The 25,024-nt window shown below is 37.5% G+C and overlaps 1 protein-coding gene across 1 annotated transcript; it reads left to right on the top strand.

The window, feature by feature from the left end:
* Nucleotides 1-3,065: 3,065 nt before the first annotated feature.
* ZNF438 (zinc finger protein 438) lies at nt 3,066-23,941 on the top strand. Its single transcript, XM_050892014.1, is given in 5 exon segments — nt 3,066-3,093; nt 12,833-12,937; nt 18,146-19,771; nt 19,774-20,008; nt 21,641-23,941. Coding segments are annotated over 5 exon segments (2,607 nt in total). The 3' UTR covers nt 22,254-23,941.
* The last annotated feature ends 1,083 nt before the right edge of the window (nt 23,942-25,024 follow it).

Here is a 25,024-nt window from a genome sequence, read left to right as displayed (position 1 = left end):
TGTAAGAATGTTTGCCTCCTCGGTATTCAATAAAAACAACGGGACATCCTGAATTATTAGTGGTGTCCAACCTAAAATTTGTTCTGGACGTAAGAGTGTAAAACAGGTACAAAATTTAGTTAATACTTTTATTTCTAAGATTGGCCCTTTTTTGAACATCAACATGTTTTTTATGGGAAGTAGTCATGCCAAGCCAGATTTATAGTCAAATGAAAAAAATATCAATTCTGCTGGGGGCCGGTATAGGTAGCTGCATAGATGTTATATCCTTCAACTTCTGTACTGTGCCTTGATTCAGAATTTCAGAACTTTTCAATAAGACTGCAGTTTGATGCATGTCCTAAACATAGGTAGATATTAAGTATCTGATAAACATGTTAGAGGTTGGCTGAAAGATGTCAGAAACTGTCAATGAGAAAGGAACATGAATCATTATACTTGTAAAGTTGTGGTGGGACTGGTTCCAAGACTAGCACTGGGCAGTGATCAAAAAGACAGTATCACTGTTGATAAATTTGAAAATAGTGTAAAATGCAGACAGGACAGTCACACAAAGTTATGTGGTTTGCTTTGTAAACTGTATTTGTATTGAAAGAAAACATGATTTAATACAGTCATACATATAACAATGGATAGAAAAATTTGAAGGGATGATAAGAAGCTTGCCCTGACTTCAAATTCTAGAGCTGTTCAGTTTTTCCAAAAAGAAGGGTTACTGGATTGAATATCTGCGAAAGTAAACAGCAGTGAAAGGTTCTTCGGTATAACAACAATAAAAAAAATACTCATGAATGGCTAGAAGATGAAAAGTTAATTTGAGAAATTATACTGGGGTTTTTTTATTGACAGTAGCTGATCAGTGTACTAGTCTGTCAAATAAGCACTGGATTTTCTAGATCAAGACCATTATCTTACTGCAGTTATGGTTGAATTCACATCAGAGATGGCTGTAGAAAATGTTTAGATTTGCATGGTCCAATTTTCCGTCCTAGTGTTAGGGTTTGTGAGTGCTTGGAAGAAGATGTGGAGCTTGTGTTTCCACATGGTATTCTAAGAATTACTGATCTGTATCCTGAAGTCTGATTTGTTTGCTGTAATTCTAAGAGGAAGTAGTAACCGTAAGTGGGGCACCCCTTTAAATGATTTAATGCTCCCTACAACTGGGAGGGACCATGAAAACCTATAAATATGTGATTCAGAATAATAATTTTGAGAACCTTCATTTGAACGTAATTTCTTACATTGTTTTTTACAAGAATATGCATTGCTGTTACTTCAGTATGTTTTCAAGTATTGGAAATCCTAAAGTGGAAGAAAAACGTCTGACTTTGTTTCTGTAAAAAGATCTTGTTGAGCAATACGGCCTTAAAGAAGGATGTCTTACACTGCGGGTGACAAGTTGAAAATCCACGCTGGTTCCTGGAAGTGTTTTGCCATTCCAAAATTGCATCAATGTGGTCTGTTCCATTCTTGTAGGTTAAGAGGGAGTTGTCTGTATGTTACCATGACGTGAAACTACATGTAGATGAGCCGACATGTGTTTCTGTACTGGGTCTGACAGATGAGAGGTTGACTGCTTAAGTACCACGGACAGAGGCTCTTTGAGGCAGCCTGGGATCTGCTGATAGGCATCGGCAAACCTGTGCCAGGAGGTGCTGGGTGACATACAAGAGCTTCTTATGACGTATGGCTCAGCACAGAAGATACAGGTACCAAAGAGCCTCACCTGTTTGCTGTGTGAGAGGTCTCCCCACAGCAGCCACACTCAGTTTTCTTTTATGCTTTGGTATTGAACTTCCTGGAAATGGCATTGGTTTTGTCTCTTATACTTTCCTGCTGGCCACAGAACCACCTCCTTCCTGGAACCTCTCCATTGCTTTTTGAGAGTCAATTGTATGATGGTAAAGAAACATATTCAAGACTTATTTTTGTGTTTGGTAATTGCGTCAGAATTTGTCCTAACTATTTTTTTATTTATCCAAAAACAGTCTTTTGGTACTTCATGTGCTCAGAAGGCGGCTCTTGAGTGCATGTCTGGAATGTTCTTTATGTAAGATTTACCGGCTGTTAAATTGGTCAGGAAAGTAAGCAAACTCCACATCCGCACAGCTGGCTCTGCTCATGGGAAATGTTATAGATATGCGCTGGTATAAAAGCCTAGATCCAAGTAAACCCCCAGGTAGTTGGAGTTCCATCTGTGTTGGTCAATGGTCTTGTCTGTTACCTTTCCAAAGCCTCCAACTGCATCAGGAGAACAAGAGTTTTATACCCTGTGTGACTTTTAACATGTTAGTGGTGTTCAGCTGAACCAAACTACTATGCAGCCATTCCAAAAGCTAGACCATTTTATGATAAAGAAAATCTAAGTGGATAATAATACAATTTTATATAGTCATTATGTTATACTATGTCTTTCTTACTTGACTGTTGAATCACACTTGACCAAAGCTTAAGCAACACACTGACTGCACTGGAAAGAAATAGCCAACTCTTAAGTTACTGGGTGGCCACTTGATGTAATGCTATTTTATGTCAAACATTATGCATCAAATTTTGCGGTAAGTACCAATGTCAAACTCAGGAGAGGTGGCAGTGTAACGTTTGCTTCGCAAATGCAAGCTTATGTCTTCATTGTAGCATCCATGGAAGATTCTGCTTGTCAGTCAGTTATATGGGATCCGTGCAGTCAGATGTTTGAAGGAAGATGATTGCTTAACCTTACATTGTTATTCTTCAGAATGCATTGTCACATTGGAATTCATGACATGTCCTCTTTTCTGGCTTTAACGGGGGTTTTCAATTACAAGAAGCCTAAGTTAGTTGTACCCAGTGTTGAAATATGCAGAGTGCATATAAGGGTATGTGTGATCCAGAGAAACACTTGGTTTAAAACTCTGGTGGTGTTTTGCATGAGGTATGGGCATACTGGGATCCATTCTGAAGTATAATTTTGGAAAACTGTTGCCATTGTCCTATTTTTTTTTAGTTTATGAAAAATTATCAGAATTTCTAAGTATCTGTATTTCTTCTTTCCAGGAACGTTGTCCTAACTATTAAAGGGCATAATGCAGAATCCTTTAACTTTTTCTGCAGGTATGGTATACTTTCTATACTTTTTTTGAGAAATTAGATGCTTGTGATTCAAAATGTGGATGAAATATCATCATCATTAATAAATCACTCGTGTCTACTATTCTACCCTGATGTGGTTTAAAAAAAAAAAGAAGCCATTATACTGCAGCATTTATCACTTGAAACAATTGCAATAGCTAAGATTGTTTTCTTCTTTAGGACATTGCTAATTACTGTTACCACCTATAGTTGAAATATATAAATCTGCTTCTTGTCTGATTCAGCAGAACTAAGTGTTCAGGGTTTATTGCAACTTTTTTATCCTCATATATTTGAAAATCATTGTCATATTTGACGCCCATATAATTGGGGGTCAAATCTATTTGTAAGTTATGCTACAAGACTAGCACAAACAAGAAAATAAATATTTTCTAAATATAAACTTAGATTTTTAGATTTTAAGTGCCTTTTCTGCAGCATTCCTATCCTTACTAACATTTTTTGTGTTTAACTATATTTCTTCTATGTTTTGTCTCTTCAGAAGTCATCTTTTGTTGATTTAGTTTTCAGTAGGGTTAGCGTCTTGAATTTTTCCCTCTGTTATTAGTAAGGGTATTTGTGCTGCAACTGTGTATTCCCAGGCCTCTAAATGTGCAGCCATAACTTTAATTTCCTTTCCCTTTTGATCTGTGTCACAATGCTAATGTTTAAATATGATTTTTAAGTTGAATGTCATTTTTAATGATACTTCTTAAATGTGAGTGAATGTTTGATGGGTATGACATAAGCTCTAATGGACCTTTCAGAACCATTGCAGGTTGTCAGTTAAGTTTCCATTGTTAGTGCTTATGTTAATTAAGAAAAGCACTATATATTACTTAACTTGAAGCCTTGAGCTTTTACTGTCATGTAAGTTTATACTTTACCCGTTTTGTCAAGACTGAGTATTTTTATAATACTGTAATAATTCTGAGGAAGCTATTCTAGAAGGATGTCATGCAAATTGATCTTAGTTGATGAGTTCTGTGTCTAATGGGACTATTCTTTCAAGGGAGGCGGTACTTACTGTTGTGTAAAGCTGTTCATCCTGCAATGTGCTGTACGTCCATATGCTTATGACTGAAATACTTAACTCTAATACTTAAAAGCCTTAATTTAATTTTTCCTTTAAATAACAGGAATTTGACCACTGTTGTAGTCAAACTGAATGTGTTATCTTTATATTAAAGCCATTTCTGAATAACAGGAGGAGAATATAGACTGTGAAGCTGTTTGCAAACTTGAAACTGATGAATCATTTGCTTTCAGGTTTTTTTGAAGACTTTTTTTTTTCCTAAACAAAAATCCATTCCAGTCAGTATCCTGCTATCAACTTGCACCCAGAGTGAATTATAAGAGCCATGTTGTATGCTTTGAAAGTGAGGGTTCATGTTAGAAATCATAACCAGATCCTGACCAAGAGCTATATCAGTGTGAAATCGTGATATTCTACAAATATACTAGTCTCAGTATATTTTTTTGTATTTTTACTATCACTCTTTTTTGTCCTCGTGTCACGCATCACTTTTGTTTCTTAAATGTGTTATGACACTTCAAAAATGTTGAGGATATTAGCAATTTATAATGATTTATGTACAGCTATAACATTGGTACATTTCTTACAAATAAAAGGTTTGAAAATAAATGGTATTGGAAGTAGAACCTATCCATCAGTTACATTCAGTATAGCGTTTTTGTCAGTCTTTCTATGCTTTGAAAGTGCTTGTTATTTTTCAGTTGAGTATGGAAGTAATGTTTAGCGCAAGTTCTTTGAGTGACAGCATAAACCCTTCACCACTACCATTTGTCATGTAATAGCAAGAGTTCTGTAATTTGATACGTACTCCTTCAGGGCATCTGTATTTTTCTCAATTTAAAATGTTTTATAAGAAAGGTGATTATAATTTATATAACAAGCAATTGTAACTCCATGTTCAAACAGATGCACTTTTCTGAATAATGATAAATATTTAACTTCTAAGATTTTAATTTTTTCCTAGGAATTATGAAATTATCATTGAAGCATCATATTCTGTAATTCACACTCATGTTAATATTTGCTGTTGAGCAAGTGCTGGGTTTTTTTTATAGTGCTCCATAATGACATTAAATACCAGTGTGCCTTAGAGAACTGAAATACCTTTGGTATTGTCAGATTTATAAAACATTTTTGTTAAATGACTCTAACATGAAATAATGGTGTATCTTATACAATTATTGTGCAAAATGTAAGGCTGTCCTGGTTTGTCTAGGAACGTATTTAATACTTTTTTGTCTTTTTGAAATATACATTAGAAAAGTGTATCACAGGCTGAAATCATAGTTTTGCTCCTTGAGTATGTTTATTTTAATTTTTAAAAAAATCATATAGTTTTTTAAAAAGTCACTGTATTGTTTAGTACATTTTGTGTCCATGTTAGCATGGTCGTTTGGTGCTGGGAGATCTCAAACTTCAATTAGCCACATAAATGTGTTTCTTAGCATCAACTCTCACTTTGCTGGAACCCCTGCTGCCTTTATATCATTAACATAAATGCAGGTGCAAATAGCATTTATGTACTTTGATAGAAAGCAGTTGGAGACATTTCACTGTGGGACACGACACTTTCAGATTGCGTACATCTGTTCAAATAATGTATCCAAGCCAGTGACATGAATGCAAGGATAAAAACATCTGCCCCTGAGACCATTTGCCATGCAGCAGATGCTTACATCTTTATTTATGCAGATGGTTTGTGAGATGAGATGAGCAATGATGAAAGCAAGAAAGTTTGACAAAGATTTCAGGGTATTGCTTGGGATGGGAAAGTATGTTGGTAACAGGGCTTCGTTTTCAGATGTCAACCAAAAGAAGAACATCTGTTATAAATACTGATGTTTTTAGTAACACGGACGTGTTATTTGGGACATTAACTAGATTAACACAAAATCAGTAAAGGATTTAAAAAAAAAAATCTCTGGCACAAAAATTGTACCGCAATTACAGAAGATACTAAATAGTTTAATAGAAGTAATTACTTTTAACAGGAAGGCTCAACTGCTTTGCTTCAAGATGTTCTCAAGTTTATACAGAACATTGAATTGACTGAAAAGTTTGCAAAGGTAGACTGTTTTGAAATAGTGACATAACTCGTCATGAAGTTGTTCAGAGGTTGTGTGCGGTGCTGTAAAAGATTTCATGATTTTGGGGATATTTCAGTAGAAGCCGTATTTAGCGTTACAAGATTACTAGAGAAATAGTTCAGCCTTTCTGTTGTTTGAAAATTACTGCAGGGTAGTCGGCCTGAGTCGCAGATCTAAACTGAGCTGGCACGTAAAAGAAGGAACAGAAAGTGCCCCGGCGCGGCCTTGCCGGCCGCCCCACGGCTTGCCGGGCTCCGGCGCGGCGGCCCGAGGCAGCGGTGACGGGCGCCCGACTCCCCCTGCTGGACTCTGCGCCAAGGGGCTCCTTTGTCTGCCAGCGCACGCCGGATACACGTGAATTTAATCAGAAATGTGCTGATATTTCGGCACACGGCAAGTTAAGGATATCATCTTTGGCCTACATTCCTGTTGACTGCGTTCCTGGTTTAATTCCCTCGTATGTTGGCACCCGTTACAAGTGTTTGCTGATATATTATCACTTACCAGCAGTGCATTCAATCAATTCCTTCACAGCACATCCAGTACCTTCTTTTGAGAACCGGTGCTGGCTTTAAACAATACGGTGGCTAGCATGGGCAAGCTTAGCAATGCCAATAAGCATTGCAAATAATTGTAATTATGCACAGGGGGAAGAAACACATTCAGATACTGTAATTTAAATTGTTTTCTGCTACATCCTACTGCCAGAAAGGCCTAGCTATGTTCAGATTCAGCAGCAAGTGATCATTTTATATGTTCTGAAAACTAATGTCTTCCTAGCCAGGACCATAGGCTTTCTGGAGATGTTTTGGTTTTCCTATGCTATACAGGCTGTGTCTGTCTTTGAAAAAATATACATACCTATTTGAAGTACTGTGGAGATCCTCTAATCTTTATTTTTGTTTTAATCTGGATAGAGATTCCCCATTCAAAAGTTAAATCACTTAGGTCATTTTCAAAATAAATGAGCTATTTACAAAATCCCTCAGAAAATACTCTCCAACTATCATCTAAGTTTTGTTCTGTGTTCTGGCCCTTTCTTTGGGGAATGATAAACCCTGTGTATAGTTCATACTGGAAGACTCAAAATAGGCCAGGACAAGACTGACAGTCTTCTGATCCTCTGTTCATCTTTAATGAGGGAGCACTTTCCAAGGTTTATACTACAGAAGTCACCATACAGATGCTTTTAATGCCTCAAGTAAAGTGTATTTGCTCTGTTGAGCCAAAGTGGTGAATTAATTGTTTTTTTTCTCTTGCATACAGGCTCCCTTCAGAAAGAAGTGCTCTGATTTTCACAAAAAAAGTGATACTCTATAAAAGAACAATTTTGCTTTTCTGTTGTGCTCTCTATTTGCACATCAGTATTTGCAAAAAATAAATTTTGGGAATAAGAGGTGTAATTCCCTTACTGCAATCAGATGTACGTGTTTTCTGTCCCATGGAGGGAAGGGAGCAGGATTAAACTCTCAGTAAGATGAAGATAAATTCTATTCTCAGCTTGTTTGAAAGGGGAGGCAAGAGTCTAGTCAGAAAATATTTCATGATTTATTCATAAAACGTTTCTACTTAACCTTTTTGTGCTGCATAGTTTCTGAAGAATTCTGCCTTCGTTTTTGTGGCAGACCTGGTTGTTGTTGTTACCTGCACTTAAGGAAAAAATAAGTCTATTAATTACCACTTACATTAAGCATATCAAGATTTTGTCCAGGTTGATGTGATCTTGATAGACCTTTTAAAAAGGACTTTACATTGACATTGACTTTACAGTGAATGAATTACTGTTTAGGTCCATATCTTTCTTGAAGCTCGCTGAAAGAAATTTCAACTGGCAGTTCTCCCAGAAAATAATTTTTAAAAATCCAATTACAACCTTTTCTTTTGAATCTTCTGTTTATCCCCACCTTCTGAAGTACCTAATTTATATTTGCAATGCCATTGAAGGTTTATGAATTACAAGTTTATGACCAGTGCTTCCATCACCTCCCTTCAGCTATTTTCTGAACAATTAGTTCCCCCAAGTGGCTGCGTCACCGAAGCTTTGCTTTGCAAATCTCCAGGGATGGTGTCCTCTGTGGAACAGAATGACTGGGCAAAACCGACAAACCACTGGATTTGCAGTTATACCAAAATAATTTCCATTCTACTCAACTGAGTCCTGTCGGAGCAGCATGGTTTCTAGATAATGCCCACTTGAAGTTTTGACATGATTGGTTGCTGAAACTAGTAGAGGCATATAGAAGCTGAAACACACTCTTTGATGATGTATCTAACAGTATCTCTCAGACAGAAGGTCCATGCTTAAACAGAAAAGAACCAGTGTTTTCATCTTCAATAGTGATTGTGTGGTTGCAGAGGCCAGGCACCATCTTGAGTCCATAGATTTATCTGCATAAACCTTATCTCCAAGTTCTCTTATTGCCATAGTGAGAAAAATTTGTGTGATTTCTTCAGCTGTGAAGGTGGAAAAAGTTATTAATAATTACAGATGCTTTATGTCTAGCTCTCCTTATGTCAGTTTTCATTTCCTGATATGAAAATATTTTGATCTGCTTAAAACCTATTAATTATGTTAACCTTAATATGAAATGAGTAGCTTATAACTTGAAAGACTGTGCCTTCAAAAAAATGGAAAGCTTTTAGAGTTCACAAACACTGCATGAGAGGTGTTAAGAGAACATGTGGATCTGCTAATAAATGTATTTTAAATTCATTGCAGAAGAGTATTTAAAAATCTCTTATGTATATATGTTCTGACTTTTAGGAAAGACTTCCAAGACTTTCTTCCTTTATACAGTAGCACAGAAATGGCTTTTTTAATACGAGGTTGTGTTAAGCCTTGCATTGCCCACGTTTTATATAAGGTGTTGCTTTTGAATATTGATTTACCCACATGTGGCTAATACATTTGATATTACATCTCAAAAGGGTTACCTCAAAGCTGTTGACCACTTGTTATTCCCTATAGAAATAGGATTTCATACATATTTTAAAAGTTACTTGTGTTGGGACAATACAGAGATACGTGAAATCTAAGTCTGTGAGAAATCCAAAATGATGTCTTAGATCATTATTGTTGCTAATGCTGATAATATAGTATCTAGATGCATTGATTTCTTGATGTGTTAACTTTTAACAGATCTGCTTTTGCATGGGTATTGTTTTATGTTACACTTTTCTCTGAGGACAGAAATACTGGAGCCAAGGTGCTAGTGAGTTTATATTGGCAGAAAGAAGCCTTAATTGCAGAAAGAAACCTTAAATAGAATCATAGAATCATAGAATGGTTTGGGTTGGAAGGGACCTTTAAAGGTCATCTAGTCCAACCCTCCTGCAATGAGCAGGGACATCTTCAACTGGACCAGGTTGCTCAGAGCCCCGTCCAACCTGACCTTGAACGTTTCCAGGGATGGGGCATCTACCACCTCTCTGGGCAACCTGTGCCAGTGTTTCACCACCCTCATCATAAAAAGTTTCTTCCTTATATCTAGTCTGAATCTACCCTCTTTTAGTATAAAACCATTACCCCTTGTCCTATCGCTACAGGCCCTGTTAAAAAAATCTGTCCCCATCTTTCTTATAAGCCCCCTACTGAAAGGCTGCAATAAGGTCTCCCCGGAGCCTTCTCTTCTCCAGGCTGAACAACCCCAACTCTCTCAGCCTGTCCTCATAGGAGAGGTGTTCCAGCCCTCAGATCATTTTTGTGGCCCTCCTCTGGACCCACTCCAACAGGTCCATGTCTTTCCTGTACTGAGGACTCCAGAGCTGAACGCAGTACTCCAGGTGGGGTCTCACCAGAGTAGAGTAGAGGGGCAGAATCACCTCCCTCAGCCTGCTGGCCATGCTTCTTTTGATGCAGCCCAGGATACGGTTGGCTTTCTGGGCTACAAGCGCACATTGTCGGCTCATGCCCAGCTTTTCATCTACCGGTATGGTACCTGCAAGTCCTTCTCCACAGGGCTGCTCTCAATCCCTGCATCACCCAGCCTATATTGATACTGGGGGTTGCCCTGACCCATGTGCGGGACCTTGCACTTGGCCTTGTTGAACCTCATGAGGTTCACATGGGCCCACTTCTTGAGCTTGCCCAGGTCCCTCTGAATGGCATCCCGTCCCTCAGGCGTGTCAACTGCAGCACTCAGCTTTGTGTCTTCTGCAGATTTGCTGAGGGTGCACTTGATCCCACTGTCTATGTCACTGATGAAGATATTAAACAGTACTGGTCCCAATATGGACCCCTGAGGGATGCCACTCACCACTGACCTCCATTTGGACATTGAGCCATTGACCACTACTCCCTGGATGTGACCATCCAGTCAATTCCTTATCCACCGAATAGTCCATCTATCAAATCTATGTCTCTCCAATTTAGAGATAAGGATGTTGTGGGAGACCGTGTCAAAAGCCTTACAGAAGTCCAGATAGATAACAGTATGATAATGAAGCAACTCCTATGTATACTTTCAGACAACAGAGGAAAGCAATTCTGGAAATTGAGAAAGTGGAGTTACCTAACAGTAGAGATTATTAATATTTTTTCCTCCATCCTTTTTTTTTTTGGAATAAGTTATGTTAGATACTAATTTTCTGAAAAGTAGATCTGTATAAACTTTGGCATACTTCAATATATGGTTGATAGTGTAATAAGGATGTTTCGGGGAAAAAAAAAGACTGAATTAGACAGGAAACTGAAGAACTTCCCTAAATATGAACTATGTACCCATGATCTTGGATTACTGTATGAGTTATCTGTCCAAAATGACTGTTTATGCCAAAAATAGTTTTAGCTTATTCCCACACTGAAAAATGTCGCTAGAAATTTTAAGGTTGAACATCTGCTTTAATGGAGTCCAGTTAATGTCAAAAAAACATTTTTATTGTGTAACTTTGTTGTTGTAATGCTCTCTTCTGCTAAGAAGAGTCTTTTGGAGGCTATTTAAGGAATCCAGGAAGCATCCCACTGCTCACAGAATTTCTTGAAATGCACTATAATCCTAATCCCTTAAAATAATAAACTTGCACAGACTTTAAAGCAAAGACCTTTCTAAATGATAAAATGCTTAGTGCGCAACTAGTAAATCACATTGATGCTCAAATCGGAATTAATTATATATAGCTTTAAAGAGGTCTAATATTCCCTTTTAGAATTTTAACAAACTGTTTTGATCTTGTTCCTCCTGTGGTATACCAGAACACATTTTCTAAGCATATTTGTACATTCTGTATCTTAGTGTTTGTGTGAGTGATATACTGTGATTTTCCAATCTTGCATTAGAATACTTCGTTATATTGTTTATTTTTCTAATCTATTCTAAATTGCACAAAAGGACTCCTATGTAGACGTAATTATATTGCTCTTTAAAAAATCAAATACTAAAAAGGTAAGAAATGCAAGATATGAGATTATCCCTGTGGCTTAAATGCTTCTCCTTTCCAAATCACATGTAATAGTAATGTTCGTTACCCATCTTAAGTCTGCATTTAATTCCCATATCGCACCCTGACTCTTTGGCCTAGACACTTTCCTATTCTCATTTCTAGTTCTCTTATCCTTTTCCTGCTTGCCCTGTATATATCCTAGTTTCTCTTCCACACTGTCAGCTCAGCAGTTAAGAGATAAGGAGAGACCATTTCCTTGTTCCAGCTTGGGTGTTTGGACCTAAAGCTGTAGTTTTAGGAAAAATCCAGCCCACCCTGAAGCAGGAGCACGTTCAATAGAATGTAATCATTGGAAAAATTAGCTGCTTAAAGTATCTATTGAACACATGCCAAGAGCTTACAACTTTGCCAAATTTGGGCAGCTTTTCACAGACAAAAGAGACGTTGCTGTGTCAAATATCAAGGTCTTCGTCTAATGCACAGATGTGTTACTAGATTCTTCTTTTTTTTTTTTTTTTTTTTTAAATGTAGACATACCTGGGGGTGGCTGGCATTTTCTGTTGAAATTGATTTTAGAAAATTATCTGAGGCAGATACCCAGAACAGAACGTTCCGCCCAAATAGTTATTATTAGACAAAGATAGAAACAACTGCAAATTAATTGTTATAACATATAGAGTTGGGCACTCCTGATTTGTAGGCTTTGTTACCAACCTGACTTCATATAGGTGTGTGGCAAAACTAGTTTTGAACATAGAAGGCCAAATTCTATTTTCTAGACTATCTGCGGTTCCATTGATTTACATGGGATTACGGAAAGTGTAAATCAGCATAGAATTTAGCCCCTATATTTAAAAGCCTCACTAAAGCTACTGAACCTTCATTTTTCTGAGCTTTTTGTTTTGGTGCTGTTGACTATCTGCCATGACACTGAGGCTAAAGCATCCCATCTGTTTACCACATTAACCAGCTTTACTCAGTTATTAAGCTATCACCTTGCATTTGGCATGTAATATATTAGATTTTAAAACATTTTTTGAGGAGAGAAAAATGGCAAAGAGCAAGAAGCAGTAGCTTGCTTAACGCATTAACTGGAAGTTTATGTTTTATATTGTCATTTTATATTGTCTTTTTCTGATTTTTGTTGGTTTTGGGGGTTGGTTGTTTGGGGTTTTTTTGTCCTGGGATCTATTTATAACTGACTGAAGCACTTTTGCAGGTCGTGTTTTTTTGCATGCTAATCCTGCAGAGAAACATGGTGTCCAACAAAGTATGCTGGGTCAGCAAAACCAAGAAACTTGTGCTGGAAAGACAGTATCCACAGGTACTTAGTGTGTATGGAGATTTGGCAAAATGAATGATTAACTAGTATTGACAGAAATAAATCTAGTATTGTCTGTTAGAAAGTTGTGCATTTTTTTCTTTCTCATAGAACAGATATTCTTCCTTTCAAAGTCAGCAAAAGACTCAGCAACATAAACACGCATTTAATAAAATATTTCATTAATCTTTTTCATCTGTATTCTGCCTTTCCCTTCAAAACAAGATGATCCTTTTTTTGTGTTATTTTCTGTCACTTGTCCAGTCATACACAAATTAAATACATACCTACACAAGTGAGGTGGTCCTACAAGGATTATTTTAAAAATTGACACTGTTACACTGTGGTTTCTGGCATTTTGGTAGTTTATTTTGATGTTCAAAACAGACCAGATTAGTGAGGAAAATTAAATTTCTTCTGATGCTTTCTACAGTGTCTGAGTTCAGCAATGTTACGTGCTTTACATAGAGAACAAACTGAAGGAGGTACAAAAAGAAGGCAGAACAGACTGGAGTAGACCAGACTTGAATGACTTAGGAAGGATGGGGAACCATGAATGAACAGCAGCCCCGTGGAAGACTTTCTTTCCTCCAGGGGACTCTTCCCAGCATGGCTAGATCAGAGACTTTGATGCATCATTGATTTTTTTATTGGTGCATCGCTGTCCAGTCCTATACAATTTTAAGGTTATTTAAGAAGGGGTGAAAGCTTATGACATCCTGCAAGTTTCTGAGTGATTTGATACTTGCAGGTACTAGCATGGTAACCATTAATCTTTTAACAGAGACTTTTAAAGTAAATGGATTGAATTGCATTTGATTTAACCTTGTGCTTAATTGTTTAAAAGTGTCTACCTGTTGCCCCAACTCCGTGACTGTTTGAAAGACTGAGAACACAGCAGTTGAAAATGAGCTTCACGTCATTCAGATATTAAATCTAATGTTTTCATTCATTTCCTTTATTCTTAATGAAAATTTTAGAGGAAGTATAAAAATTGTTGCCTTCCAGTGAAGGACCTGTAGACTGACTTGCAGAAAGAATGTTGTCTAAAACCAAGGGCCATCCTCAAAAATGCCGTTGCAGAGCCTCGCTTAACTGAAAATTCCCCTTCTTAGATGCAAGACTTCATGGGTTTGCATAGGCATGAAGGCTTTTCCTCAGGTCACAACTGACAAGTCAAAATGAGTCCTTTGAATCAGAGACAGAAATAATTTGGAAGAAGGTGTGGAACAGAAGTGCAATGTCCCTGAAAGATGCATAGTAAGTTTCCAAGTGGCCGCCTGGTAGCCAGACAGCCAGAGCGTATTCAAGTCCTTCAGTGTCAGGGTGGCGAAGACATGAATTACTGTAGCGATCTCTGTGTGCAAAGGAAATTGTTGAAACTTTTCGCCAAGTATAAATGGAAAAAATAGTTTTGGTCGCTGATGATACTTGCACACTCTGGGTGGGGTCAGTAGGACCTCCGGTCTGTGAATTGACTGGTTGCTTTTTCCTGATCCAAGATGCTAAATAGTCTTCCACCAGTTCTTCCAATTAGCTTTCCCAGTCCACATGCAAAATCTTAACCGAGTCTGAAGGATCGTCAGACAGCTAGTCTGCATCTAGCCCATCTCTATATTTAGACACTGGCTAAGCTGCTTAACTACAGCAGCTGTGTTGGATGAGAGGGAAATACAGAGCGGAGTATCCTTTGCTCACCAGAGGCACTGCAATGAATATTTCTGCGCTAAACTGTCTAATGTAAACTTGGGAAAAAAAAGAAAAAAAAAAAGTTGTACTGAAGGGTGATACCAAACATAGCTTGCCTGGAAGACGTATTTATGAAAAAATTACACTAGTTGGAAAAAGAGCATTTGTATAAAAATTGCTTCTCAAACAGTTATATCAATGCTTAGTATTGTGTTAACTGCATAAGAAGAATATTGATCTAAACAGACCTTGTTTCAAGGAGCATTTTGTGGTTGATATTCATGAAGGTCTTGGCTTCTGGAATGATACTTTCTTGGGGAATGCTGAGAAAGTATGTGGAGAGACTAACGAAAAGTGATTTTACTGCCTGATTTTGCAGTAGACAAGTCAACGTATTTGAGAAGCATGTGCTTGTTTTTAAAGCTAGTCATGCATTATTTCTACAAATATTTCCTCCTAACCTCAAATTAACCTTTCTTTTGTGGTGCTTTGACTGCCATTTCTGCACTTTTGTAGAGGTGGCATGTCCACAGCAAAACTTCTGTCTTTCCCTGAACTCACATCATTTGCTACCGTTGGTTGGAGAGCGGGTGCCTTATAACTTGGAGTGTAAATTAGCACAGGTAGTAGTCTGCTGAAGTGCTGGCTTTCCTAAAAAGTGTATGCAAATCAGCGAATGAGATTTTGAAATAAAAAGGGAGAGGTACAAGCCAAACATGAGAGAGAATGGAAACTGCTTCGTATTGAATATTGTGGCAAGCTGAATAACTGCTGATTTGGAAAAAGTCTTTAATGTCAGTATATGGCAAGCATAATTTGGAAAAATAAGAGCAGACTCTGTCCCCTGAAAGAAAAATACACTTGTTCTGTCATCTACTGTATTTAAGCTGTACAATTTGACCTGTAACTAGCATTGAAGTTCAGGGCTAGTTTGGTTAATGATTGCAATACTTTATGTCATTTTATTATACTTCTTAGAAGCTCTTAAAAGTGTTTCCTCAAAAGCAGCAACAAGAAGATACCCTGCAGGAAACAAAAAATGATCTGAGTATTATTAGCAATCTTAGCAGTTGAAAAGATAAAGGTTTCTGTATATTTAGTGATTGTAGATTGTCAAAAATGGAAGTTCTTAGTGAGAAAATAGTACATGCTTCTAGCTTTTGGAGAATAAAAAGGGCTGTAGGGAAACAGAATTTTAAAGTTACCATGTTTCTGCTTTTTCCAGGTTGCACAAACTCTGTAGGCCTGGACTTATCCCTGTGTATAGGGATCTCTCTTTATATTTTTGCAGGATTTCCATGTGTACAGTAGTCCAGTCTGCACAGAATATCTAGAAATTCTGGACATCTCTACAGACGTTGAGCAGAAAGAAAGTTATGGTGGTGCCCAGTAGTTGCACTTAATTGGAGGATCAAGAAGGTGCATAATAGACTTGGGGTTTGATGCTGTAGATGGCAATAAAAGGATCAAAGGTTTATGCCCTGCCTAGCTATTAGTCTATAAACCTGCTGTAGGTCAAAGAGTTTTGAGAAGCATCAGTCCTACTATGTATGAACTGTACAGTTTATATGTGATTGTTCAGTGAATGTAGCATGTCCTGAAGGCAGTGGATTTACTGCACATGTGCATACCATGAGTATGCACGTATATCTGTCCAGGAGTTCTAGTCATGAAATATGATAGCTCTGTAACTTACAGTGCATGTTGCAAAGTATGTGACGTCTGAGAAGAACATCCAGGATTAAGATAAACTTACTGGAGTTTCCAGTGTTGGTAGTAATTCACAGTTACCTCTTTAAGTCCATAACCATGTATAGATACATTTGTAATACAAGGCTTTAAAATAGTAAGGAATGGAAACTTCCCTATGGAATTACCTTACTGCAATATTTCAAGGTCCCAGCATTTACTTTTACATTTTCTACTGAAATGTGATTCCTCTCTCGACATGAATTTTTCTTACATTGTTGCCTTCCCAAATTGCCTTTCTGCTTGGGATCTTTGTAGTTGATTTTTCAGTGGTTGAGATTGTTGGGAATTTTTAATTTTTTTTCAGGAAACCTATCCCAGTTTTTGAGAACTGGAGGCATCAGTAGTTGAATTTGGGAGTGGGTAATGAGGCTGTTATACAAAATGGTAGTGGTACAATTAACTATATATCAAATCCTTTTTTTATGGCGTGTCTGAGAGGTCAGCATATATCTCTGCTGCTCAATGCAGATTATATCTTACACTTTTTACCTTTTTCCTTTTATTTGTTTTACTTAATTATCCTCACATTCTTCTTTACTAAAAATGTTTGCGACATTTACTAACACAAGTAGAAACAGGAAGGAACTGTGATATAACCATGATAATTGCATCTTTCAAGAAAATATTTGAATAACTTACTACGATAGTTCTATTGTGCATTGAAGGCACATAAGCAATGTGTGTGATTGGGTATTTAACAATGGTACATCTTCTCTCAAGTCCTCTTTGATTTTATTACACATTATTTGCATGTTTTATAGCACTAATTTTTTAAAGACTTCATCAGGTAAGCTTTGGTCTGTGTCATGGTTTAACCCCAGCCAGCAGTTAAGCACCACGCAGCCATTCCCTCACTCCCCCGCCCCGCTCCCAGTGGGATGGGGAGGAGAATCAGGAAAGAGGGTAAAACTCATGGGTTGAGATAAGAACGGTTTAATAACTAAAGTAAAATATAAAACTAACAATAATAATAATGAAATAATAATAATAATAGTAATGAAAAGGGATATAACAAAAAAAAGAAGAGGGGAAAAAAAGTTCCATGGTATGGAATACCCCTTTGGATAGTTTGGGTCAGCTGTCCTGGCTCTGCTCCCTCCCAGCTTCTTGCACACCTGCTTGCTGGCAGAGCATGGGAAATGAAAAATCCTTAACTTATAAATGCTACTTAACAACAACTAAAACATCAGCATGTTATCAACATTATTCTTACACTAAATCTAAACCACAGCACTGCACCAGCTACTAAGAAGAGAGTTAACTCTGTCCCAGCCAAAACCAGGACAGTCTGTGTCTGATAAAACCCACAGATTCTAAATGTTACAGAAACTCTGAAAGGTAGCATGACTCTGGTTGAGAGATATGATCAGAGCAGGTGCTCAGAAAAGTTCTGCATCATGGAGTTTAAATCTTGTCCCTGTTAGTTCTTCCAGCTGAATATTGCCAGCATGCTAGTGCAGCTTTTCCAGGGCAGAAGAGGCTTATAAGTGTATTTGTTCTGAAATGCCATGTAATCGATTTAAGATTAGGTTAAGAGGGGGTTTTTTTGCATATCTATATTCAAGCACATTGCTTCAAGGAGTATTTTTGTTTAGTCCATGAAACTTTTGCAGTTCTAAACTTAATTTAGTGGTCATTTAAATACCTAATTATTTTTAATAAGTTTGTGTGTAATAGTATTCTTTGTAAGCAGTGTTATTTTCGATACAGTAATTTTTTAAAAAGAAACACTATATATTATATTACCTCTTTGTTATGTTATTATTACAGATAAACACAAATCCCCTTCGGATATAGTACGAAGTTTTCAGAAGAAAAGTCAGTTTAGGACCATTGCTCCAAAAATGGTACCAAAAATTTTAACATCTGGAGTGGTTTCTTGTCTTCAGCCATCTTTGCCTGAGCAAAATACACCGATTTCAGCTGCAGGTTCTAAACCGCTGGTGGTACCAACTCAAAACTATGCTGTCATGCAGGTGGCTGGTCATGAGGGGACTTTTTCTCTGTTGGCCTTGCCGTACGTTGCCCCTTCCCTAACGCAGCAAGTCCAGCAGTCAAATGTGACCCCTTCTGAAAACCTAAAGCTGCCTATCCCTAGGTACCAATCTGTAAGAAATAAATTGCTGAGTGACAAAAAAACGGCACAAATCTCTGTTTTGGGTGCACATAACAAGATTCCTGCCAAAGCATCGATCTCATCACAGACTTCCCCCATGACTACTTTAACTGAAGACCGTCCTGAAACTCATTCTAGTTCAGATTCAACTGAGCAAGCGATGCTAACAGACCGTGACTCAGCTGAAATTACAGTTGCCACATTAGTAAATAAAAGCAATTGTGTGGAATCTGGATCTCCTTTAGTGAACAAAACTGAAATTACTAACGGTAATGTTTCTGGACCATCTGTAGTTAAAGACTCTTTATCGAAGCCGACAAGTACAATTAATCCCATGAAACTAAGTCTACTCTCTGTGAAGACAGCATCTGAAACCACAAGAGAATCATTCATAACGTCTGAGAAACTAAAGGGAAAACCCACAAATTCTGCAAATTCTGTTGCTGTCCTGTCACCAGCAGTTCTTGGCAGTGCAATACAGATGACTCCATCAGCACCAAAAGGAAAACTTCCTATTTTGCCTTACTCAAGGATGAAAAACTCAGTGTTCTGTAAATCTAAGCAGAATACTAATGTTATGGATGTATCTGGTCCTTCACTAAGACCTGAATGTGAAAAGATACCAGCTTTGGCGAAAACCTTTCATGTTCCTACTAAAGCATCTGATAAGCGATTAGCTGTATCATTTACACAAGTCCCCAAAGAAACCATTCGAGAAAATACCTTCTCTCCATCCAATAAAGTGGATGTCGACAGTCTTAAAAAATTGAACGGTGCAGCCTGTAGAAGAAGAGGCAGGAAGAGAAGAGCCCCAGATGATTTATTGGCTTTTCAGACCAAACGAAGGAAATGCATCATTAATAAGTTTAGAGAAGGAAGAGAGAGGGTGAAAGCTGATCTTCAGCCGCCTGAAGACAAAAAAGCAGAGGCAGTGAAAAAATACCGTAGTATTAGACCAAAACCAGTGGTAGTTGTGCAGGCTTTTGCACCTCTGACTTCTGCAGCAATAGTAGAGACACCGTCTCCTGACCGTTTAGACCAAGGTATTTTTTTAAATAGTTCACTTCCCAATAAATATTTAAGTTACAAGCATGGTGATGCTACATCAGCTAAATCAAGTGATTTAAGTAGAAATGCATGTTCAACCATACCTAAGCCGCTGCATAAATGTCATGTTTGTAACCATATCTTTCAGTTTAAACACCATCTTCAGGACCATATGAACACACATACAAACAAACGACCTTACAGTTGTCGAATTTGCCGGAAAGCATATATTCATTCGGAAGCCTGAGCACGCATATGAAACTTCATCACAATGAAGGCAAACCCAAAAAGCTTGTGTGCTGCGAATTCTGTGCTAAAGTTTTTGGCCATGCAAAAGTGTATTTTGGCCACCTCAGAGAAGTCCACAGGGTTGTTATCAGCACAGAGCCCTCTACTAGCGAGCAACAGCTGCAAGATGCTTTAAAGAAGAGAGACACAAATACAAAAGATGCAGAAGAAGCAACAGAGAGGTGAGTGTTTTCACTAATTAAATGCTAATGAAAATGGGATTTCGGGTTGTCAGTGGAAATTCATAAACGTCACCATCATGAAAATTGTTGCTTTTTTCCCCCCCAAGTGAGATTCCTAATGGTTTAAATATTTTGTTAAGGAATCTAGTCAATCCATTAGACCATCCGGTATATTTTAGCTGATTTATTGAATATGAGTTGTTACTGACACTTGAATATCTAAAGTAATTTTGCATATATTCTAGTAATACCTGATAAACTGCCTGTGGAGCTGTTTTGGTCAGTTGATTTCTCCCAGCCAGCGCTTTTTCTGTTAATCTGCACTGTCTTCTGTGTCCTACCCATTTTGGGGTTTTCCCCAGAAGATAAGTGAACCAACTGCAATAAGTGAAAAGCAATTCATATTTCAGTATTAGCTTGTAGTTTGTTTACCCTATGAAATATCATTATCCCATTTCCTTCTCTGGAGTGCTGTGAGCTAATCCATCTTGTGTGTTGATTACTGCTGCTTTTGCGATCACTTAGCCAAGTAGAAAAGTTAACATTTACCATAATGAGATGGATAGAACATTCTTTTATCTCTGCATTATGATTTTGAGGTGAAATTTCTTGACACAGTATAAATGTTGGCTTTTTTTATTTGTTCCACTGTGCATTTACTTTTGTTGAAGTACACGTTATTAAGCTCAGGGCTTTAACCTGGCGCCTCACTATGACACTACAGTTCAATTTTACATGTTTTGCTTTGCATACCTCCACTTTCTGGTGCATCAGTTAGAAATTTTTAAGGTATTAAACTAAGAAATACCAGTGCTTTTCTTTCAGCCTTAGTAGCCGCCATACAATGAATTATTCAGTTTATCTGTTTTGTTGGGTAATCTGTCTAATGTGTATAAATACACAGTATTATGTGGTCCTTTTTGTAGGTGTTGTGAGAAAGTTTCTGTGGAGATCTTCTTTTGATTGGCTTAACTTAAACCAGGGACTTGCTAGCTCTGTGTGTATGTTTCCTTTATACTGCGGAGCTGTCCTACATCAATGAGAGGGGCTGTCCAATTGTAAATTAGGTATTTAAACTTTTAAAAACTGTGTTACAAAGTTTTAGGAAAAAAAAAGAAACTTTGAAGTTTCATTGTTTCCATCTTGGAGTGGGAGGTGGGACATGTAGTTTTACCTTAAATTGACCTTAGATCACCCAGTGTAAACAAGTTAGTTGCTCTTAGTATTATGCTACAGGTAATATTCATTTTCACTTTTCTAGCACAGAGCTAGAAGTATGTGGATTGACCTCACTAAATCAGGAACTGAAAAAAACGTTATTAACCTTTTATTAAAAGGCTAGTGTTGTTAAAAGATTATTTCTACCAAGGCTAATTTTGGAGGCAATTCTTAAACTCAGTAGTGTTGAATAACATTTGGTTTCAGTTGTTTCCTAATCAGCCTTATTATTATTTTATTTCTCTTTTTTTTCTGTTCCAAATAAATTAGATACTGTAGCAACAGTGCCTGTTTTTAATTAAAAGAATGTTTCATGAATGTCATCTCTTCTTGGAACTTATAAGGACAGAAATTACCATCTCTATTCTGTGAATGGCTAATACTGAAATAGTTTGTATTTCCTTTTTTTAACAGGGGAAATAAGTGCAATTTTGAGGACCTGTTCCATAACGCAGGAGAAGTGAAATTACAGATCAAATGTGGTCGATGCCAGTTTATTGCACAGTCTTTTGGTGAAATGAAGTTTCACTTATTGTGCTCACATGGAGAAGAGATCCAGGGAAGAGTAAAGGAAGGGGTTTTGCAAGGAAATAGAGGAGCTAAGGGGGAACTGATCAAACATGCAACCCACTTCTGGAAACAGCGCAATGAGAGAAGACATTTAGCAAAATGCAGTGCCCATGAGGAGGAGTTTTATACTTTTCCAAAACTGAAAAGACAGATATACTTTCACCATCAAAATAATGTTGATATGTTATCTAAAAGTGAACTGACTCAGTCAGGAAGCGGTGAAGCAGCCAAGGAGATACAAAATGCAGGGTTTGGTACACCAAGCAAAAAAATAGAAATCTGGTCTAAAGCAGGCTATAACTGCATTTTATGCAAACAGTTATTTGGAAGAAAAGAGGATCTTTGTAATCATTGGCAGAGTCACCATAACTGTGAAGACCCTTCCACTTTATGGACAGTTTTTAGTTTGTTATCAAAACAAGGCATTATTGAACTTTCTAATAATGGTGAATATTGAAGCTCAATTCTACAATGCTGTGAAAAACATCAACTACCTTACCAAATTGTTTATGGTTTTTTGCTGTGTTGCTAAACTAACTCAAGAGATGTATCACTTCTGAGGTTTGTTTGGTGGGTATGTTGGGGTTTTTTTAAGTTATGCTAACCTTTATTTTGTTAAAATAGAAAATGTATTTATCCAGTATCATCCCAGTTGGGTACATGCAAGCCGATCGCTGTACTTAAAATTCATGCTTAAGGAACTTAGCAGCAGCAAATACTCAATACTAATGGTTAACATCAAGGAAAAAGATTTTCAAGTTAAGTGATACTAAACACACAGAAATAAATGAGTTTATATGAAGTAATCTCAATCTTGAATGAAATGACAAACCAGACTGGAAATGTAATTTCAGTCCCAGCTGTGCTTCCAGATTTTATGGTAAATATGTATTTCCATGCAGTTCTCTGGATCATTTGAATGTGCATAGATGCAGCCGGCATTCCGGATCTTTATAATTTAAGAGCTTTTAATTCTTGTTTTCTTGATTTCAGTGTCTTCAACCATGTTCGTTGCTTGCAGGTTTGTTATTGGCAGGTCTTCTAGGTGTTATATTCTGTCCTGGTAACAGCAAGGATCTTTGGATTTTTAAAGTGGAAAAATCTACATGTATTTTTTTTGCCTGTAGCTCTTTGGGTTGAAGACGAGTTAGTTGCCACCCATGAAGATGGAACCTTCAAAGCTTGACTGCTTTATGAAAAAAACAAGTTTGTTTTAAAAATAGTAATCTGAGTTGGTTACTCCTGGGAAGTTTGACATTCTGCAATAGACTGCATGTTTCACAGTGAACTTTTAGCATATTCCTTGTACCTCCTGTGACAGTAGCACTACTGCTGCCAACACCATTAGCACTCTGGCTTTAACACTCTTGATATACAGCTTTTGTACCTCTGCAGTTGACCCAGTCTGTGGCTTTAAAGGGAAATTGTTCCTTCACTTCTAAGTCTATGGTACAGGTAATGAGGTTTTTTCACTTGTGTTGCCAGATTTACTGTACTAGAGGAATTGCATGCAGCACCTTAACCTTCCAATATCAGGGGCCAGTAACAGTTACTGTACCAGGATGCAAAGCTGTAGCAGCCTGTCGTGCAGGCATAGTGCATTCTGTGTCCCCCTGCTACAGAGCAGGCGTGGTAAGTGACCATTTCAGCTCATCTCCAAGGGGGCAAGTCAGTTCAGGCTGTAAGGAGATGGAGTTCTGGAGCTCAGTGTTGATGAAAAGGTCATTGAAGCCATTGAATCTAGTTTGAAATTTGTGTTTAAACTGCTGTTACTTAAAGCCTTCTGTACATCTGAATTATTTGGGGAGCAATAATGGAGACAGCGTAAGAAATCACTATATCACTGTTCAGCGGAAGTCAGAGCACATCAGAGGGCAAACTGAAAAATACACCAGTACTGTCTCTACAGTACTACTCTATTAATTTCTTCTTGTGGTCAAACTGTAATTGAGGGATTGCAATGATGAAAGAGTCATTCCTAAAATGTCCTGGGTCGCCTCTCACTGTTTTGCAAAAATTGTGGTGATGAGAACATGAGAAGAGATCTAAAAATGTTGGGTTTTCTGAGTGGGATTCCAGAAGCTGTTGCGATATTTTGTGTGTGTGTTATGTTTTTAAACAGTAAAGGCAATTTTGATGAGCTAATAGTTTTGAATGTAATTTCTTACTGTATGGTGCTTTGCCCTGGAGTTGAACTATAAGACTGGAGCCAAGAAAAATAAAAGACAAAAGGAGAATGCTCACAGAACTGTACAGGTGCTTGGTAAGCTGGAAGAATCCCTGTGGATTTTCAAAACTTCCTTCCTACTATCTGTTGCTATAAATACATATTTGCGGTTGTTTCTTCGCTTTCGTGTATTACTTTTGTATGCTGAACTACTTAAAAAATACTACTTGTTCTTATTCTTGACACACCCATTTTTTAATGCCTACAATATATTCATATTTATTTTCACTGGGTAGATGGAGGAGAATGTATGGCGTATTTGGAAAGGAACAGCTAATTTTAAAGTCAGTGTTTCATATCAAACTGAGGCTATATTTACCTTAGTAGAGTGTGTTTGCATTTAGAAGTGTTTTTTCCCCCCCAACTTAATCCGTTAACTTTCAAAATCAAACAGCTTGGTGCTTACCCTGAAACAGAAAAGTGAGAACAATCCCTCCTTCACATAGTTATAATATATCAAAGGGAAGTTCATTCCCAGCATAAAGCATGCATTTTAAGAGCTGGGCAAAAAACATTAAAAAGGTTTGATCATGTTCATTATTTAGAACGGACATTAAATCACCTTTCTTGCAAAATCACCCATCCCTTGGTATAGTTTAAATTGAGCTGAAATGAATGCCGCTCTGAGACGGAGTCCCTCCTGTTCAGGAACAGCACCAATGATGGCAGAGTTGTCCTTCAAAAATATTTTCAAAAAGTATTTGTTAAAAATGGTGGTGCATCAGAGCCAGTGATGTAGATGAGTTGTTTGGTGGTGGCTATCAAGCAAGAAGAGTCACTCCCTTTCATTTCGTGTAAAAGGAGGGGGAGGTGCAATGATGATGGGAGGAAGGAGATTTGGGATGAGGGAGTGGGTTGCATTTTTTTTTTAAATGGAAATTTTCATGTACAATCTTTTGTTTTCATCATATTTTTGTGCTTCTCTCCCTTTCTCTAGTGCAGGCCAAATGGGTAAAGGAGTCTCAGCTTTCAGCAACTTAAAGCCTGAAAACATGTTTTGA

Source organism: Gymnogyps californianus, chromosome 2 (assembly GCF_018139145.2).
Source record: "Gymnogyps californianus isolate 813 chromosome 2, ASM1813914v2, whole genome shotgun sequence".
Taxonomy (NCBI): Eukaryota; Metazoa; Chordata; class Aves; order Accipitriformes; family Cathartidae; genus Gymnogyps; species Gymnogyps californianus.
Note: the sequence above shows the minus strand (reverse complement) of the source record. Positions and strands in the feature narration are given on the sequence as shown.